Source organism: Misgurnus anguillicaudatus, chromosome 1 (assembly GCF_027580225.2).
Source record: "Misgurnus anguillicaudatus chromosome 1, ASM2758022v2, whole genome shotgun sequence".
NCBI lineage: Eukaryota > Metazoa > Chordata > Actinopteri > Cypriniformes > Cobitidae > Misgurnus > Misgurnus anguillicaudatus.
In genome coordinates, this window is record NC_073337.2 from 31907007 (window position 1) to 31928406 (window position 21400).

The window sequence follows — 21400 nt, forward strand, 5'->3', positions numbered from 1 at the left end:
TACTTTTCTGCGCAAAGACAGTTTTTATAAATATGGACTTTGCTGTGGATTTTTGCATACGCACACTTTATAAATGAGGCCCTTTTGTTGTCATATTAACAAAAAATAAACAGAATAAAATCACCATCTGATGTTTTGAATGTGTTTGTTTTTCAGAAATGTCTCAAACTTTATATTTCAGCGTTCTTCTCATCGGTGAGTTTGTGTTTGTGGTTTTATGTTTGTTTTATAATCTCATGAGATTTGACTCAAACTCTTTCTTCTCATCGCTCTCTGTTCATTATCTGAATGCATTCAGCGCCGCTATCACCACATAAACATGAAGATGACCTGGACTGAAGCTCAGAAATACTGCAGAGAAAACTACACAGATCTGGCCACAGTCAACAACATCAACGACATAAATCAACTGATGAAGAGTATAGATTACAGTAAGGGTTCATATATTTGGATTGGACTGCATAGATCAAGTGTTTATAAATGGAAGTGGTCTCTGGGTGATCCTGTGAAATATACAAACTGGTCTAATGGAGACTCAAATGGTCCAGATCATTGTGTTTATATGAGAGATGGATCATGGTATCATCAGGACTGTAATATGAACATGAGATTCATCTGCTACAATGGTGAGTGAAGCTTCATAAAATAACATCAAACCTTCACTTAACAAAACATCATCAGATGTAAACTTTACAAGACAACAATAATAAACATCACAGAAACACAAATATCATGTGAGATTATGTTTGACACATTCACTCTTCTGTAAACTACAACAAACACTCAGATCAGTTTATTCTTACATGATCATGAAATATAAAGTTTGACTCCTAAAACTTTACTCTGTGTGATAAACTTACTGCTTACAGTAAACTGAGAGAAATATAAACAGATAAAGAGAGAGAGAAGCAAACCCACAGCAGTAACTGAAGAGTTTAATAAGTCAAGAGTTTCTGTAGATTGACATCTAAACTAGGGGCGGTTTCCCAGACAGGGGTTAGACTAGTCCTAGACTTAAACACTTTTAAGAGCTCTCCAAACTGAAAACAACTTGCACTTACAGATCTTAAAATACATCAGTGCCCTTTGTTTTACCTCAAAATGCACACAGGTAATGTTTTTAAGGCAGGTTTGTTAAAACTAGTTATATTTCCTAATAAAACTAAGGCCTGGTGCTAGATTAAGCTAATCCTGGTCCGGGAAACCGCCCCTAAGTGTATTAAGAGTCAAAGTAAATAATGACACAATCTTTATTTTCTTAAACAGAGAGCAGTAAAGGATTCATCATTAATGATTCTTCAGTATCATGGAGAGACGCTCAGATCTTCTGCAGACAGCATCATACTGATCTGATCAGTGTGAGGAATCAGACTGAGAATCAACAGATTCAGAAGATCATGAATGACAAAAACATATCTGAAGTCTGGATTGGTCTGTTCAGTGACTCGTGGGAGTGGTCAGATGAGAGTGAATCTGGATTCAGATACTGGAACTCTACTCAACCTGATAATACTCGTGGTTCTGAAGATTGTACACTAGTCCGTGTGACAGTTCAGGGTCATTGGATTGATGTGGTTTGCAGTTACGCTCTGACCTTTGTGTGTCATGAAGGTAAGTAATAGTCATTGTGTGTTTGATAACAGAAGTTTCTTCATAAATGATGATTTTTTTTATTTTAAACTGTAAATAATTGGGCTGTGATATCCAGTTATTATAAAAGAGTCTTTCAGTAAATTTACAGTATAATACTCTGAATATATTAATAATTTATACAGTATTTTATAGTTTTCTGCTCTAACATGGAAAAAACATATATAAACATATGTTTCAATATAGGTTTTGATATAGGTTTTACATATATGTGACATGTATAAAATTGGCCGTTTTCCAATATTATATGTACATATATGTTAACCTATATATATATTGGTAAAATTATTAAAATCTGTAGCTGCTAATAAACTAAACATAAATAAACGTCCAACCAATGACAGTCTGCACCTGCAGGAGCCAGGATTCAAACCTCCAACCTTCCGATCACAAAAAAATGCAATCCCATGCGCCACTGTTGGGATTCAAACACCCAACCTTCCAATCATTAGACAACTTGCTCTACCATCTGCGCTACTGTCACTGTTAAAGAACTTGGAAAAGTAGCTGTTAAATTGTAAACCATTTTGTTATACACGTCCTAAGTGTACCATGGTTCAGAGCCAAATAATATGATGTGAAGAGAGTCAAGGAAGAGAAGAGAGAGAGAGAGAGAGAGAGAGAGAGAGAGAGAGAGAGAGAGAGAGAGAGAAAGAGAATTGAATTTTGAATTTTAACAACACCTTTATTACAAAAGTCTATTGACAATGAACTCTTACAATACAAAAAAAACTATTACAAAATATGCATAAACGTCAATTCACCCTCAAAAACAGAGCACAGAGCCTCATTACAACACCAAATACTTTCGAAAGTAACAACATCATTAACAGACTTATAGTAAAGGAAATCAACCATAACTCTTGATTTCACCAAAATGGAAAACAAAGCTATTATATTCTGATTTGTATTTTGTTCTATTTTCTTTTTCCTGCTTAAATAAATTGCCAATTTCGCTTGGCCTAGAACAAAATTCAGAAGTTGACAAACAAGTCTTTTTTCTTTCACATATTTGAACCCCAAAATAAACGTCTCCAAAGAGAAATTTTCATTACAATTCCTAAAAATATCACTTACAACTAGAAATAAAGGTTGCAACCTAGAACAATTCATAAAAGCATGAAAGATAGTTTCTCTATCAAGACAGAAAGGACATGAAGACGCAACCTCAGAATTTAAAACTGAAATAAAAGCATTGTCTGCGATGGCACCATGGAGTATTCTCCATTGCAGGTCACCCGTTCTCTTGATCAACGGTGGTTTGTACAAAGACCTCCACTCAGGTTTTATGCTTTGATCCAGCTTAAAAACATCACGCCAGGGAGTATCAACTTTCCCATCCAAAACCTTTTTGCTAAAAACCAAGACACAATACCTGTACAATGATTTACCAGTACTTAAAAAAAGTCTCTACACAGAGATACATCATTTTCAATAAAAGGAGAGGTAATCCCCTCAACATTTATAGACAAAAGCAAGTCAGGAAAGGAGTCTTTGGGATTAGGAGATCGAGAACCAACGCAATACTCTGTTAACAAATCCACTTCCGTTGATTTAAGCGCTGCTTTCCATTTCACGAGCAGCTGGGTGACCAAACGAATAGACCTAATTCCCAAATGTTGAGCTAATGCTGCTTCATTCTTAAAATCCATCCCTACAATGTTCAGTAACTGTCTCAAAGTAACAATGTTGTGTTCAATCAACAGCTTACTAAGTCCAGGAAAAAAGAAATTGTCTGTTATATCCAACCGGGAGCCATAAATTAAAGGCTCTTCCAGTAGCCAATGCAGAGAAGAAGGGTTTTCTAGTTGTTGAACAGCAAAGAGACTCCGGACTTTAAAAATGTTCTTATAAAAAATCGGTAGCATGGAGGTATCCAGTTTTAAGGGATCCATCAAAAAAGTGCCTTGTCAATCCCTAAACTTGTGAATCTGCGTATAGATCAGGCATGAAACATCACGCCAACTAGAAATTGATGGTCCATCTAACAGTCTTTGCACAAATTGCAAACGGAAAGTTGCAATTCTGCTTTGAAGGTGTATTAGTCCTTGACCCCCTTTCTCCTTTGGCAAAAACAATACATTTTGTGAAACCCAATGTAGTCTATCCCAAAAAAAGTCCACCAGAATAGTCTGGATTTTTGAAAGCAATTGGAAAGGAGGATCTACACAGGCAAACTTGTGCCATAAGGAAGACGCCACCAGATTATTAACAATTAAAATACGTCCTCTGTACGACAATTTTGTAGACAAAAAATTCAATTTTTCAAGGCGTCCTTTGATTTTTTCAATTAACCCTTCCCAATTTTTGTTAACTGTTGTATCATCGCCTAAATAGACCCCCAAATATTTAAAACCTTCTTTGCCCCAATATAAACCAGCAGGAAGGTGTGGTTTTCCATCTTTCCAGCTTCCTATTAATAGTGCTTCACTTTTATTCCAATTTATATTGGCAGAAGATAAAACTTTAAACTTTCCAAGCAGTTCAGATAAAAACTGTACATAACTTTGCTGGCTAATCATGATTACAATATCATCAGCATATGCTGATAATAAAAAATTGCTATTACAATTCGGCAAAGAAATACCTTGAAGTTTTGTTCTTATTTTCTGTAACAAAGGCTCTATGGCCAGAGAATAGAGCATCCCTGTCTAATACCTCTACAAGCTCCAAAAGGAGCAGACAAACCACCGTTGACCTTGAGAATACTCTGAACATCACTATAGAGAACTTTCACCTGATCTATAAATTTTTCACAAAAACCAAAAGCTTGTAAAACTCTCCATAAATACATATGCTCAACGCGATCGAAAGCCTTCTCTTGATCCAACAATATCAGGCCACAATCCAGAGTTAACATCTTAGAGACATCAAGAATATCCCTGATTAGTGAAACATTATCAAAAATTGACCTACCAGGGACACAGTATGTCTGGTCAGGATGTATAACCTGGTCCATAACCTCTGCCAATCAATTAGTTAAAACTTTAGAGAGCAGCTTGTAGTCACTGCACAAGAGGGAAACTGGGCGCCAGCATTTAATATCTGTCAGATCACCCTTCTTGGGTAGGAGAGTCAAGACTGCTCTGCGGCAACTCAACGGCATCAGCCCTTCAGCTAAACTGTCATTCAGTACCACCAGCAAGTCATCTCCAAGTACTGATCAAAAAGACTTATTAAAGTCAACTGGCAGGCCATCCATCCCTGGTGCTTTTCCAGGCTGCATACCTTGGAGGGCTTTATACAATTCACCCATTGTCAAGGCACCTGAAATCTTTGCATTGATTTCCTCCGATACTTGAGGAAGATCGTCAAAAAAATCACTATCATTGTTATAATCTGGACCAAGTTTATTTTTATACAAGGACTGATAAAAAGAGACTGCTCTCTTGCGAATGTCTTTGGGATCAGTTAACAATGCTCCAGATTCTGAACGTGAAGCATGAATGACCCTGTTCTGCCCATTCTTTCTTTCCAAACTAAAAAAAAACCTTGAAGGTGCATCCATCTCGTTTACACTTAAAAAAACGTGACCTGACCAGAGCACCCTGTGTTTCAACCCCTAGTATATCAGATATAAGAGTTTTCTTATTTTTCATAAGAGCCTCTACGTCAATTTGATTTCCAGGCAAATGAGCCAGTTCTTGCAATTTTAAAATATCAGTCTCTAAGGTGTTTAAAGTCAGGGATAACTCTTTAGTGACATTCTGAGAATATTGTTGGCAAAACTGTTTTATCTGAGCTTTCCCAAAATCCCACCATTGTTGCAGTGTTCTAAAAGAATCCTTTGTGGTTTTAAAAACATCCCAAAAATGTTTAAAACTGTCTTTAAAACACTTATCATCTAATAAAGTGGTATTTAGATGCCAATAAGCACTCTTTAGCTTAATAGAGTTTACAAAGATACAACACTGCACCATACTGTGATCTGAAAGACATGATGGTGTAATAAAACAACTCTTAACAATACTAAAATGATGTTTAAAAACATAAAACCTATCCAGTCTTGCCAAAGAAATAGTGTTATCACGAACATAAGACCAAGTAAATTGCTTTTGCTCTCCATTAGACTGTCTCCAAATATCAATAAATTCATGCGTTTTTAATAGCTGAACAAGGCGTTGACGTGAAGGTAAATGGTATTCAATGTGATTTCTATCTAAAATGGACTCTGTGCAATTAAAATCACCACCCAAAAATAAATACTCATCAACACCAACATTGCAAAACAGAGCACAAAAAATTTAAAAACAAAATTCTTTCAACAGCTGAAGTTGGTGCGTATACACAAATAAAAACAAAAACAACATTTTCAAAAGAGGCCTTACTTTCAAAAGTCTTCCTTTAATAACCTCTTCAACCTGATAAGAACTTGGGCTAAAACTCTTAGCAAAAAGAATGGCAACTCCACCACTAAGTGAAGTATTGTGACTTAACACAGTAATTCCATTCCATTCTACTGCCCAATTAGCAGCATTATTAGAATCAGTATGTGTTTCTTGTAACAAGGTAAAATCAATTTTTTTCTGATAAATTGTTTCAAATAAACCAGCTCTTTTATGCATATCTCTAGCACCATTCAGATTTAGAGTAGCAACATTAACATGACACATACTTAAGGAAAAGAAAAAAATCCCTGCCCACAGGAGCACACTACTAAAATACATGGGATTAGGCTTTCTCACAGTCCTCATTATCAAGCTCAAAATTAAGTTTTCTTACTATCTTTTTCAGTCTGTAAACCTCTTTATTTGTAAAGGAGCCTTCCATCATAAAGCATCTTGTTTTCTCAACAAGCTGTTTGTGTCAGGAAAATATTCATTAACATTCACTCCTCTCTTATTTTTAGTTGCTCTAAGGAACAATTTAATGTCATCTACCTCATAATGACGTTCAGAAAAATCGCTCTGTGAAAGACTAACACTTGAATCAGAAGATTCACTTTCACTTTCAGTTTCATCCTGATCACTTAACTCTGTTATATCAGCCTTCTTTGCATGTCTGGAAATTAAAACTTTGCCAGACTTCTTTCTTTTTAACGGAACTTTAAAATCTGCCTGTTCTGCTTCCATTCGATTACCCTCACATTGGCTCACAGCCACCTGCGAATCATTATTGAGAGCATCATTTGAATGCATAGGGGTCTTAAAGGCGGCTACCTCCGCCTGAACATTAGACACTTCAACACTTGAAACTGTGTTTTGAGGCGCTAATTCTTGAGCACCATTTGCCGTAATCGCAGGTAAAGCATCATTCTTGTCATTTACTATCCCTAACTCTGACACCCCCGGAGTCTCATCTGACGGTCCTGCTACAGCAGTTTCAGCTCCAACGTCATTTCTGACGGCGGCAGCGTCGACATCAGCTGACAGTTTGTTTACATTTTTTGTGGGACAAGTACGAATAAGATGACCAGATTTCCCGCAATTGAAACATTTCATTTTATCAGTAGTTGCGTAAATAATGTAATCATAATCATCAGCCCGAAAGTGCAAAGACACATCTAGCCCAATATCATCATTCATAATCATGTAAACAAAACGCCGAAACGAAACAACATGTTTCAGTAAAGGTGATCCGCTACTGATAGGGATCTTTTTAATGGGAGAAACCGGTTTGCCGTAACGAGACAAAGCATTAAACAATATCTCATCACTTAAAAACGCCGGTACATTAGACAATGTGACTTTCTTTGATGGTGTAGAAAGTGGAAGCACAGGAATAAAAAGATCATCAACAACAATCCCTGTCTCAACTAGTTCATTAGCCTTCTCAACAGTACTGAGAAAAATAACAGTAGCGTTATTCATCCTGGAGGCAGACAGTATGCTTTCATGCCCGACAACAACCCCCACTGCTAGGCAGCATTCCTCTACACTAGACGCGGATGCTACCTTCACCCCATGGCGCCGGGTCAATGAACCCAAGCACTGCGAGCGCGGGGCCGTCACTCTCGCTATAAACAGGTTGCACGCGGCCCAAAACAACTATAACGTTAACCAAACACACACAAAAAAACAACTAACAAAGAAAAAGCCAGACAATTAAGATCCACTTACAGAAATCCAAGCGCACTCGCACCACTCTGTCCACACACGCTCACCCCAACAATCACACCGGAAGTGAGAGAGAGAGAGAGAGAGAGAGAGAGAGAGAGAGAGGGGGGGAAAAGTCAAACTTGTGTTCAGATCAGGCATTTGAAGCAAATATTAAAGCACGCTCAGGGTTTCCAAGGCAAGCCTTAGGTCTAGTCCCAGACTAAAATGCATGTTTGATTTGAAAGCATCTTAGGCTGGAACATCTTAAGTCTGGTTTGGGTCACTTCCACTTCAGAGTCTTCCTAAATCAAGTCAATCTGTGTTTGATGACAGAAGTTTCTTCATGATTAAAATGATCTCAGTTCAGTGTTTGTGGTGTATGTTTGTTTTGATCTGATGTGTAGTTTGTGTTTGTTTTGTGTTCAGATGATCTGATATTGATCCAGATGAATCTGAGCTGGTCTGAAGCTCTGAGATACTGCAGAGAGAATCATGTGGATCTGGTTTCAGTTGATTCAGAGAAGATTCAGCGCTGGTTGACTAAAGTGACTGAAGAGGCCTCGTCTGATGCCGTGTGGATGGGGTTACACTATTACTGTCAAATGAACCTCTGGATCTGGATACGAGGAGAGGCCGTGTGCTATCAGAATTGGGCTCCAGAGAACGAAACAAAACTGATGAACTGCAACACTGAACACAGAGCTGGAGCAGTTCAGTCTGGAGGAGATCATCTCTGGATCAGCCTTCCTCAATCTCACAAACTCAACTTCATCTGCAGCAGAAAATAATCAAATCATTTCTGTCTATCACTTCTTCATTGATTGTTTAGTAAAGGTGAATGGTTCTGATTAATAACTTGTGTGCTCATAATGTAACATGCTATGTGAAAGTCTTTTATTAAATGTTTGATACTCTAGGAGCTTTGGTCTGCTGACTTTACATCTTTATCTTTTCTTTAGTAATAGACAGAGTTAATATATTTAAGCAATAGCCTACGGCCTCCTGCCTCTGGCCTAATCACAGCCGTGATGATATAGAGCTATATCACACTCCTACTCGAGCGATATTGCTTTTATACAACAGTTCGACGGCACACGTTTGAAAAACGAAAACAGGAAAACAACAACAGAGTTATTTTAAAAGCCTCTTTGTTTGGGAACTACTTCTTCCACCACGGATTTGAAGGCCAGAATGACAGGTGACACTTTCGGCTGTTTTGAATATCATAATAACTCAATGGACGGATTCGCCGTTTTTAAATATAACAATTTATTGGTCCGAAGCGTAGTTTTAAGATTAGTTCAGTCGAGAATATATATGAATAATATTCAAATCTGCAATCGATAAGTAAAGATAGCGCCAGTTTGAACGTCTGCTTAGCAAGATTTGGTACTCGAGATCCAGAGCAATGAGCAGACGTCAGGGTTCACTCGCCCCGCTGACCACCGCCCTCTCTGGGCTACATCTCTGACAGGGATTCCCTGGCTCTGGTGATGGCCCGCGGTCTGTGTTTGATGGTCAAAATTGAGATCAAATCAGCAGTATTTGGTGTCATGAAACTATTACTTGTTTTCTTATTTATATTTTGTGTTGTTATTGTTTTGGCGCGAGGTAAAAGTTAATAAAACTATATTTATATAACGCTGCTTTCCCATTTAATCTTAACGCAATACGAGCACTCGCTTATTATTATTAAACTTTGTTCTTGTCAGTACTATATAAAACAGATTTTCATAAGTGTCACAGATGTTTTTTTGCATGCTGTTTATAAATATATCAGTGGCGATATCTCATAACGTGTTTTAATAGTCACGTCAGGATAAAATAAATTATCAATTGTCCAATTTAAAAGCTGCAGTGCTTACCTTGCAGTTCCATGGTGTTTTCGCGTTCTGAGGAGAGAGATCGCTTCAGAGAATTAATTGTTTTCATTCCTTTTTCCAAGTGTTAATCATCCACACGATGTGACAATACTCCACTTAAGCTTAAAGTTACATCCAAAAGCGCTGATCTTTTACGGGATAAGTACTTCCGATTGGGATTCACAGACTGATTCACGAGCTAGTGAACTAATGAGACACACGGAGAGTGTTTAAAAACAGCGCGTTTGTGCGTGCAGTTTTTCCAGTCAGAGATGAGCCTAATAAGAACCTCCATTCATTCACTAATACTAAAATGACGGTTACTGTGCCGTTATCAGTAGAATATTGCACGCCAATCAGATTCCAGAGCCAAAGAACTGTTGTATAATCAATAATATCTCAACACTTTCACAGAAAATCTCATTAACTACAAATAATCACGTAAATCTCTTCTTTAGTTCATAGTAAATACTGCAAAATGATTTTAAAAATGTATGAAATTTTATGAAATGATTGTTTATATGATAAATCATCAAAGAGTCAACAGCGCTCCTCATAATAAACTCTCATCTCATCATCATGATGTTATTAAAATATCAGCTCTTAATATTCATTATCAAGTTAAAGATTGATTGTTTGTTAACTGGTTTTAGGTTTTGTACTTCTCATCTTTAGAAATGTTTGCTTCTTCAAAGTCTGAATATTCTGTATATGTAATGAAATCTGTTGAGTTGTGTTGACTAATGTAAAGTTGACATCACTTCAAATAAACTCATCTATTTATCCCCCTGACAACTTTAATCATATCATCTTTAGATTTACTCTATTATTATATAATGCTGTTTCAGTGCTGATTTATAACACTGGATGATGTGGAGACATATAAACACACACAAGTCATCATTTAATATCATTTACATATATTTATAGAGAAAAACTTCACCTTTCACCAAGTCTCATCACATGATCACATTAACACTTAAGGGACATATAAGGGTAACAATCAATACAGTTTTGATTAGACAGACAAAGACAAGAAGTTTTTCTTATTGATGTAAAAAAAACTAACAATGAAAACTTTATTATTCCTGTTTTAAAATCAGTAAACTTTTCATAATTGACATAAATGTAAGACTGCATATCAGATATTTATTAGAAAGCAAAATCACAATGAAACAATATAACATTTAAACATCTGAAAATACTCTTGTCCTGAAATCATATTTCATGCTTTTGGTTAATATTTGTCATTATTTAAAAGTGTGTATTTGTCTTCTTAGACTTCAGGTTTGTTTTCTGTGTTGGAATTTGAGATGTGTTGGAATCATTTACTAAATGTTTTCTAAGTAGGAGGATTTTGACTCTGGTGTTTAAAACCATCTTACAAAACCCACTGCTGAAAACACAGCACACATGACTTTTGTTCAAACCTTGTCCTGAACAGCTCAATGTTACATTAGAGTAAATGTATAAAATGATATAAAGATGATCTCTAGTTGTGTTAAATGTGTTTGTGAGGGCAGATATGAGACAGCAAAAACCCACACCATTAACAATCATAACAGGACCTGGATGAATGTCTTCAGGTAGATCTTCAGGTGTCATCTGCCAGACGTCAAGGTAGATCACTCCATCAATATGACTGAACATCTCTCTCATCATTGTGTTTAACTGCTTTACAAACCAGTCGCTCTGAAAAATAGTCTGAAATGACAAAAAAACAGAAACGAATAATAATCCAGAAGTCCACAAACTAAACCAAATATTAAAATGATGTCATTCATTAGGGGAGACCAGGGCTGGTTTTATCACAGGTTGGTTGTCACATTGCTTATTCCAGACATACTACATGGCGCTGTGGTACAATTTTGATATCAATTTGTGCCCATATTATGACAGCTTTTCCACAAGTTATATAGGTGTTTGAGTTCCATAAAGCATGTTTCAAAAGTTGTTTGCTCGAAAGCTTGTAGGAAAAGATTGTTACCCATCTCTAGTAGGCTCTGTTTCAGGGCATTTCAGATTGTGCCGTTTTGAGCTAGTCATTACATATTTATGAGCTGCTGCTCCTTTGATCACGCCCCACTACTAACGTCATGTGCGTGTGCTCAGTGATATCGTGAGCAGTACAGACCATACTGTGTTATTATTTTATATATTATAATTATTAACGGTTTATGTTGCCAACAGACAAATCATGCAGAAAAGTATCACTAATAAGTACACTACAGGAGAAGAAACTCATGACACACAATGATTCCAGAGTAAATTGTGATGTAGCAGTTTCGACAATACACTCATTTAGCCCTGGACAATACTAACATATTCCAGTTATAAAACATTTTCAAACGCATTATTTTCGCAAATTACAGAAATTAAGACCCGGCGGGGGATGTATACTGCTTGTGGACCGCGTGCTAATTGCTAGAAGCTAGCGGGAGCTCCGGACTGGAAAGTTAAAAGAGGCTCGGGGGTTAACCACGTCAGAAAAGCCGGGGCGGTAAGGCCCGGTCTCGGTTAGTTTGGCAAAACACTTTTAGTTTGGCAAAGCACTATTACCTAGTTGGTAACACTTTACAATAATGGTACATGAATAATCATGTACTAATACATAAATTAGTAATCAATTTACTATGAACTAATGATGAGTTAAGCTATGTACTAATCAATAACTAACCATAACTATGTCATAAGTCATATAAATTCATGCATGAATAGCCGCATCCTTAACTACACATTAATACATGTTTGTTATTAATGTGTAGTTAATGCATTAATTAACACTTTGGGTAACCAAAATCAAACATGCTTTAGAACAATGGTTCTCAACCTGGGGTCCACAGGATCTGATGCTTTGAGGTCAAATAAAGATGCATAAAATGTTAAACTAATAATTTTATATGCACAATATATTTTTAAAATGCATATGCTCACAATACCAAGATAGAAGGTTGTTAAAAGTATTTTATTATGTAAAATAATTGTTCCCTTTTTTGCTTAGGTGCTTGTCAATGTTGATGCAAAATCAAAAGAAAGGTGAATGTAAACTTTAGAGCAGCGGTCTCCAACAACGTCTGTGAGGTGCCCGCCAAAGCACATTCTTGTTTGACCTGGTTTATTTTTAAACAATACTAAAACATCAACAAGTAAAATAAAATAAAATTAAATTAACAAGTAAAACAAAAAGGTTTTAAGTAGACACTATCCAAAAGTTGCCCTCCAGATTGTTTTATCCATTGTGGTAGCCCTTGCTCACAAAAGGTTGGAGACCTCTGCTTTAGAGCCTAACAGGCTGCGCGCTCGTTGGGGCTCCGCCTCCGTAGTCTGCTGCTTTTTGCGCTGTCAAAATATTCCAGTTAAAATCACTCTGACCATTCCTCAGAAATGACAAACGCGTTAACCAAAGTCACAATGCCAAATGTATAGTGTTCATATAGAGACCATCAAACCGCCAAATCATACCAGTTTATTTGTGAAACCCATTAAAATGAGAACCTCTGCGATATTATCTTGATTTTATTTTAAACAATATTTATTTCATTTTTCTCATTGCATCAGGATCAGTGTTCAGTGGCGGATCTACTGGTGGATTGACAGCTTGCCCAACCAATGATATCCATGGAAAGCGATTTGATTCGACCGTAACTCTCCAACCATTGGGGATATAAAAAAATTTGAATTGCTCCTGTTATACTTTTTTGACATTATATGGTGTATTACGGCTTTCCATCCAACAATCGCTGCTGTTATCTAGAGCGGAAGGGGCGGGTTTAAACAAAGCGTGCAAATTAGGGTGCACTCAGTAGCAGATTCGTGTGGAGTAAGAACGCGTGGATCACTGTGTTAAAGAAAAGCCTCGTAAATAAAAACAGTGTGCACCAGTAACACTGATGTTATCTCGCTGTTGGTAGATCGGGACTCGACGGCCCAACTGGACTGTTTAAGTTCATTTTCAATAAAGCAGTGTTGAATTTTTTGCTTCTGGGTCCTCTGTTTCAGAACCTGTAGGTAAGCCACGGGCGTTTAGCTAAATAAATGCTTAAAAAGTTAATCGTAAATTGTTGTAATATGCTTATGCCTTGCGAATGTAATGCTCATTTAACTGAAATTAACCAGGCTTAATGACGTATTGTAGTGGAGGATTTTTATTATGCTTTTATTTTCATATTATTATGTTTTATTTTTCATCCTATTTTTCATTTTTTAATTACAATCATAAGCTCATAAATTGTGATTCATATGGAGATCATGTTTTTCTGCTAACGTACAGAATTATGCTCTTTATGTCTTTTGAGCAAAGTACAATGTCCAAGGACTTAAACATCATGTACTGAGAACAAGACATACGTTTTATGATTTCACTAGATTTGTGTTTAACTGTTTATGTTCTTAATCACTGACAAATTGAAGCTTATCTTCTAAATGACGTAGAAACTGATGACTACAGATGTTTCAGCATCTTACTATAAATGTGTGTTCAACCTTGTAATCAGGGCTCTTAGGTTTTTAAACTTCTAGCACCATGGGGGTGAGAGCCTATTCTGCAGAATATATAAAATTCAGACAAAGAAAATTCTGTCGACAGTGTGTCTGTGTGATCCTTGACTTTGACTCTTAGTGAGTATTATTTGATGCGGCTAAAATTCCACGACAGTATGCAGCCTGTATATCCGACCTCCGGAGGATGTAGCCTTCTGTTTCAGCCATTGTAGTACGGTTAGATTGAATAACGTCATTTGAACTTGAATTGACAGAACAGAGTCATTTTATTCTCCCAATTAAGTTAAATGATCTGTTAATCTGGCACGCAGATTTTTAGAGACCCACCCATCAAAAACTTTCTCCCTCCGCCGCAGGAAACTGAGAAACAGACTACTTATAAACTAACATAAATTCATGATTTGTTAAGTATGATTAGGTCATGACTTTACTTTAAGGGGCACATCATTAATAACTCATCATTAACTTATAATAAACTAACATGAATTGATGATTTGTTAAGTATGATTAGGTCATGACTTTACTTTAAGGGGCACATCATTAATAACTAATCATTAACTTATAATAAACTAGCATAAATTAATGATTTGTTACTATATTACTGTGTAGGTAATGACATTTCTTGAAGGGGTACATTGTTAAAAAGTTATCAAGTACACATTCTATATTCAGCTCATCTAAATCCTAATTTTTGGTGGTTTGTAAAGGAGAGGAGCAGAGGAGAAAATTGTGCAGGCATTTGGAAGGGGCAATAATGGCTTAAAAGAAGAACAAGAACACAAGACAGATACTGTATGTGCATTTTGATAATAAGACAAGCCAGTTAACACAATAACCATTATCTGTAGGCTAACACTGATTTAAATTGATAAAGAATAGCTTCTGTCACTCTTAATGGCAGCAGTGGAATAACTCATTTTAATTATGAATGCATAATTGTACATTTAATGATTAAGGTTAACTGTAAATATTGTAAGAAATCCTGTGCCATTCAATTGTGTTTGTAGCTCAGCTGCAGGAGCAAATGTAAACAGTTTTGCATTACAAACCTAAACATTTTGCATATGTCACACCCAGGGGCTGGCTGCTATTCCACTAAAGCCATGCCCCTTCTTAACTTCCACCTCGAGGAGGTCCCCAAAGCCAACCCAATGACCAGACAACACAAGTACAGGTAAGTATAAAACAAGACTTTATTTAATTAAATATTTAAAATGAACTGGGGAATTGGGGAAAGGGGCAGTTAAAACTAATTCTTTCGGCTCTGCCCTCCAGGTAGGCCGTGGTCCGGGGGAATAGCAGGGGAAGAAGGGAACGGGGGGGACAACAGGGGTCTAGAGCACTGCAGACCGGGGGGTGTGCGACTCGGGCTCCTGCCTGGTCTCCGTTATACGTGGCGCCCTCCTCTTCCTCCTGGAGGCAGAAATGAAACAAGATGAGTGTTGGGCCTATAGGGTCCTTTTTAGCGTAACTCTCTCCTTGGGACTCTTTTACTCCGTGCATATGTTGGGGAAAATGGCGGTCACGACATTCCTCTATCTCACATGTAACTCTTTCTCTCCCTTTCTTCCAGGTGGCTGCAGACACAGGGAAATTGGTCACCACCAACTGCGAGGGACCTCGCCTTCGCTGGATGGAGTCAGGTAAGTACAGGGTTCTTTTCTCCTTCTCTCTCTCTCTTTCTTTCTCCACAGGCAACAGCTGGCACACAGAGATACAGTTAATTGGACTTAATTTGCTCTCACCTCTCTGCCGGGCACAGCGTACAGTAAGTGCGGGGTTCACACAGTTTCTTCTTCTCGTGTCGTTCACTCTCTCTCTTTCTTCCTCCACAGGCAGCAGCTGGGACAAAGAGGTACAGTTAAATGGACTTAGTTTGCTCTCACCTCTCTGCTGGGCGCAGCGTACAGTAAGTACGGGGTTCACACAGTTTCTTCTCCTCGTGTCGTTCACTCTCTCTCTTTCTTTCTCCACAGGCAGCAGCTGGGACAAAGAGGCACAGTTAAATGGACTTAGTTTGCTCTCACCTCTCTGCTGGGCGCAGCGTACAGTAAGTACGGGGTTCACACAGTTTCTTCTCCTCGTGTCGTTCACTCTCTCTCTTTCTTTCTCCACAGGCAGCATCTGGGACGCAGAGGCACAGTTAAATGGACTGTTTTTTTTCTCACCTCTCCACTGGGTGCGACGTACAGTAAGTACGGGGTTGACAACAGTGTTTCCTCTTGTGGTGCTCCTCACGTGCCGATTGTTTACAGTGTGTTCTCCATCCCTGTCAATCAGCGGGCTTAAAGAGGTTTGTATTCAAGTTAACAGGGTGGCGGACTTACGACAGTTGGTCTGGCACGATGTGTCAGATGGGGCAAGCAGTTCCTATTAGCATCAGGGGCGAACCCTCTCGACGAGCTCGATGGTTGCAGAGGGGTGAAACGTCGCACCGTCTCACCGGGCCGAGCGCTGCCCTCTCTCCGCTACCCGTTGGGCGATTGAACACTGGACAGGGGCGCCCCTTTGTAGAAACCTCGGGATGGGCGGGATTCCTACACCTCTCTCTCTGCAACAGTAAATACTACACAGATGAAAGCATCAACAATGGTGGTCCCTGGTCGTACTCACACATCTGCCAATTCTCCTGCTCTTCACCGCCACTCTCCAATCCGCCCAATGTCTAGACGGGAAAATCGTTCCGGGGCACCACACCGTTACTATAGACCTGAAGCACGTCCACAACATATATTGTACTGTTTCCACTAGAACCGGCAGCCTCTTCGTCCTTTCTCGACGAAGTGTGCGAAGGCGGGGGTTTGTCTGACAAGACACACAGCAATACACAGCAATCCACAGCAATACACAGCACCGCGTCAAAGTGAAAGTTTCCACAGCACAAAGACTCACCCACCACACTCAAGTGTACACAAAGGACGCCCGTCTTCCTCCACTTCGCTCAGGTCTGATCTGGCGATGAATAACACGGCCTAGCTGGTAGTTTCGTCGCTGTGGCGAGCTTCAGTTAATGTTCCTTTGGCTCATCCACCATGCTATCTTAGGGGTAGGGATGCCCTCCCTCTCCTGGAGGTATCTGATATAAAGGCAGGTTAGTATACAATACGTCTTCAATTGAATATTTGTACTCACGACTGTTGCAAACTCTTTGTCCCACTATCCTCCGCTTCGGTTCACGCTGCAAACAACTCCAGCCACACAAACGGGGCGACTCTTCCCCCAACAGGGTTAGACTGCAACTTCCGGTATCTCACAATTCTCATGCAGGTATGTACTCACAATAACTCCGTTTCTTCTCCTTTTGTTATGTCTTGGTTTACAACGTTTTTCCGTTCACTCTTCAACCCTTAAGGTTCACGATGTCCTCACAACCCTGCAAACTTCAACCTGAGAAAGGGAGCTAGACAGCCACCAGCAGCGCACCGGACGAGCACAACACAGCGCTTCAACACAACACCAAAAACGAACTCTTCGGGGTGCTCCTTTAAAAGATCCACAGCTTGCCTTTCTTTCGCCTCCTGTGGCTCTGTCCTCTTTGCGCTCGCTTCCAGCGATCCCCGGATCAACAGAGCCTTCGGGCTCTTCAAAAGGTGCGTGTCTTCAATCTGCCCTTGGTAAAGGAGCTTTCCCCTGTCAGTCGCTCCTTTCTTTGTGTTCCTGCAGAGCTATTTAAGTGCTTCATCCTCCCACAGCCTCCAATCACACTTTTGCTTAACTAATTCAATTTTCACTTCCTGCTTTGCTACTGCTCGGACGCTTTTACTTGCGCTCTGTGCTTTGCGCTTAGCGCTTTTGCTTTTTCGCTTTTATCTTTTGATTCAACTACCAGCAGTTCAGCACAGTGCTCAAACTAAACAATTGGGCTCTCAAACTAAAACTACAAATTCCTGGAACTATATTGATATTTGGAATATTCAACAACTTGGGGTTTCTATCATAGCAGTCTACCAGTCTGCTATTGCCAGCAGTTGACAATCCTAAAACAGGACAACACAGCTGCTCACACTCAAACAGAAGAAAAGAAGAAAAAATGCCTTCTTTTGGATCTCAATCCACCTGCTGCTCAAACTGCCACAGACTTTTACAAAAGATTGCGGTTCTCGAAGCAAAGTTACTTGTGACGCTGCCGACCCTGCCAGAACATACAGCGGAGCTTCATCGTGGTCCTTCTCAACATAAAGCTGGTGAGTCCTGTGAACCTAATGCTTATAAACCGGTCATAGTGAGCTCAGAGAAACCTGAAGTAATTGTGGACACAAACCGATGGCATAAACAGGGTGCGAGACCCAAAAGTGCTCAAGACATTAGACTGTCACGAGTGTCACAAATTGCTGCATTAGCATCATCTACCCCAGATATGGGTACAACTCGAGTAGCCAATATTGGTATTCTACCACCCCCTGTACGGCTTGAAAATAGATTTGAAGCACTAATGAGTTTGGGTGAAGAATCCCCAAATGTTAATGGACACAGATCACATCAGTCAGTAGCTTACAGAGCTAACAGACGCTCAATATCATACAGGCAGCGGCGCTCCGCTCAGACAGCAGCCGAGCCAAGCACGCTGATAGTGGGTGACACTTTGAAACTTTGAAAGCAAGGCTACCCGTACATACTGTTTTCCTCGTGCAACGGTTTCTGATGTTAACAAGGAACTTTGCAACATTCTGATGAAACATAAGTCTGTCAGTTGGATTGTCATACATGTGGGAAAGAATGATATTCGGAAAGAGCAGTCTGAGCTCCTTAAGATGGATTTCAATGAACTTTTTGAAACACTTGCAAGACTGAAAGTTCAATCTTTCATCAGTGGATCTCTCCCAGCCCGGGGAACAAATATGTTTTCTCGGCTACTAAGTTTAAATTCATGGCTGCAAAAAACCTGCACCATGAGAGGACTGAATTACATAGACAATTTCAATATCTTCTGGAGCCAAAGGCAACTTTTTAACACAGATGGTATCCACCCAAACAAACTAGGTGCTAGGTTGCTTAACTCTTTAGTAATATGCTGAAACTTTGAATTGGTTTTCGATTGAGTCTTAACTGCCAAATATGGCCGGCTTGCAATTTTGGCCTTTTCCCATGACCTTAAAATAGTATGTCATACAGAACCGTTTGCCACTGTACGTTAGTATTAACGACGGCAGTGGGGCCTCTGGCCTTAGTCAAACGAGTTCTGTTTCCGTTTCTAAAATCATCAACTATATGTAATACACTTAACCATCAATATTTAGCCTGTCCGGAACCGAGCTGACTAAAACCCCATTACTGTGTGACACTTGTTTTCTATGTGAACGGCCCCTACGCTAATAAGATTTTGTTTCTCTCTCCCTGTCTCGTCCTTGATCCCGAGGACGAGACAAACAGATCCAGTTCCAGTACATGTGAACGTCGGCACACAACTGATCTACTAGCTGTTCTTCAACGTGATGTCCAGCTGATGCCTGACCAAAGACCACCGGCAGAACCCGCTTAATCTCCGCTTAATCTCCGCTTAATCCACGCTTAATTTCCTTCCGTTTCAATGTGTATATATATATATATACCTCCCAAGGGTTTTTTCCTCCTATGACTTTTTTTACTACCCCGGCTAAAATTCCGGGGTTTTTTTCTCCTAGGGGGTTTTTCAACCCGGGGAGGCAGCCTTTTTGGGCTTAACTTCTATACGTTACATTAGTAATACGTTTGCTTATAATGTTGATTTATAGCCGTAGCAAATTTAACTGCTTGTGCTATTGTTTATTATGTTGTGCTATCTGTTGATTTTCTGTGCTTTTCACTGCATCTATTATGTAAAGCTGCTTTGATACAATTACCAAATTGTGAAAAGCGTTATATAAATAAAATTGAATTGAATTGAATTGAATTAAAGACAATATCTTTTTCTCCATGCATCATCCATCAGCTGAGAGTGCCAGTCCACTACTGAACAGCGGAAATGACCACAGGATTTCACACCAGCACCTGGATGGACATTCAGATGACAAGGATAAAACTCTGCAGTCACAACTACTGTTCACAGACACAGCTCAGGCTGAGCCTTGCCCACAGACCTCGCTACAGCTGGATTGTGAATCAACACCCAAGGACGTTTCTGTTGATAATGACCAGAGGAATGATAACACTCCCTCCCAGCCTTCAGGAACACCAGAATCACAGCTGATGTCGTCGCACTCTCTCTCCCTCTCTCCAACATCACCACTTCTGGGCTTATCAGAGAAAATGGAGAAACTGGTATCTGCTGGAACAAAGCTCTCCCACTCTATTGCTGCGAGTCCCCAAATATCAACCAAGAAACGGCGGGCTCCTCAACCACCAAAGCCTTCGGGCTCAGCCCGCCCTCCCCCTCCATCTGAGAGAGCACTCCGACCTCTGCCTTAATGTCAGGGATCACACCATCCCTCATCTGCAAACAGCACTGGTAACTGATGTGTGTTGGGTTCCCGCTACGTCAGCAGTAACAATCATAAATATTTTAAGAACAAGCGGGTGCCCGATGTCCCTTTAGCTTTCCCTATCTCTGTCCTGACATGTGATAGAAAGATGAACAGCAATTCTATCTAATCTACTGCTGTAAGGAATGCTCAGAAACACTGGGATCCATTTTGCGGTGTTTATTAAAACAAACCAATCTGGCAAACAAATCCAAACGTTAGGCAGAAGAGTAATCAAAGTACAGGCAGGCAGATCAAACACAGATAGGCAGTCCAAACCAGGCAACCAATACAAAGGGCAAATCCAAAGGCAGAGAAACAGATAAACAGGCAGATGGTCAATATCAGGCAGTCAGAATAATCACTCAGAAATAACGCTCGGTATGCAGGGGTTAGCTGGCAATACTTCGCGCTAGCCCTAGGCTAGCTTGAATCTTAAATAACAACAAACAGGAAACAGTCAGAGAAGCAGAGGGCGGCACCATGTCAGTACTCCGGCGAGGGCTCCCTCTGGCGGCGTGGCGGTATGGACGTTACAGAATCCCCCCCTCTAGGAGCGCCTCCTGGCCCTCGAGGCCTTCCTCTAGGGCGTGGTGCAGGACGGTCAGGTCTGGCTCGGTGGAACTCCTCGATGAGGTTAGGATCCAAAATGTCGTCCGAGGTTACCCAGGACATTTCCTCAGGGCCATAGCCCTCCCAATCGACCAAATACTGGAGACGACCCCCGTGCCGCCTCGAGTCCAACAACTCTCTCACGGCGTAGGCCGGTTCCCCGGCTACGTCGAGAGGAGGCGGTGGCTCAGCAGGCTCAGCGTTGGGGTCGTACTCCGCATGGTAAGGTTTCAGTAGGGAAACATGGAAAGAGGGAGAGATACGGTAATTAACTGGCAGTTCTAATTGGTAAGTCACATCA

The 21400-nt window shown here is 39.8% G+C and overlaps 1 protein-coding gene across 1 annotated transcript; it reads left to right on the forward strand.

The window, feature by feature from the left end:
- The first annotated feature begins 235 nt into the window (after positions 1-235).
- On the forward strand, positions 236-8476 carry LOC129432151 (C-type mannose receptor 2-like). Its single transcript, XM_073870644.1, has 3 exons — positions 236-626; positions 1267-1611; positions 8115-8476. Exons 1-3 carry the CDS (start codon positions 320-322, stop codon positions 8474-8476), a joined length of 1014 nt encoding a protein of 337 aa, XP_073726745.1. The 5' UTR covers positions 236-319.
- The last annotated feature ends 12924 nt before the right edge of the window (positions 8477-21400 follow it).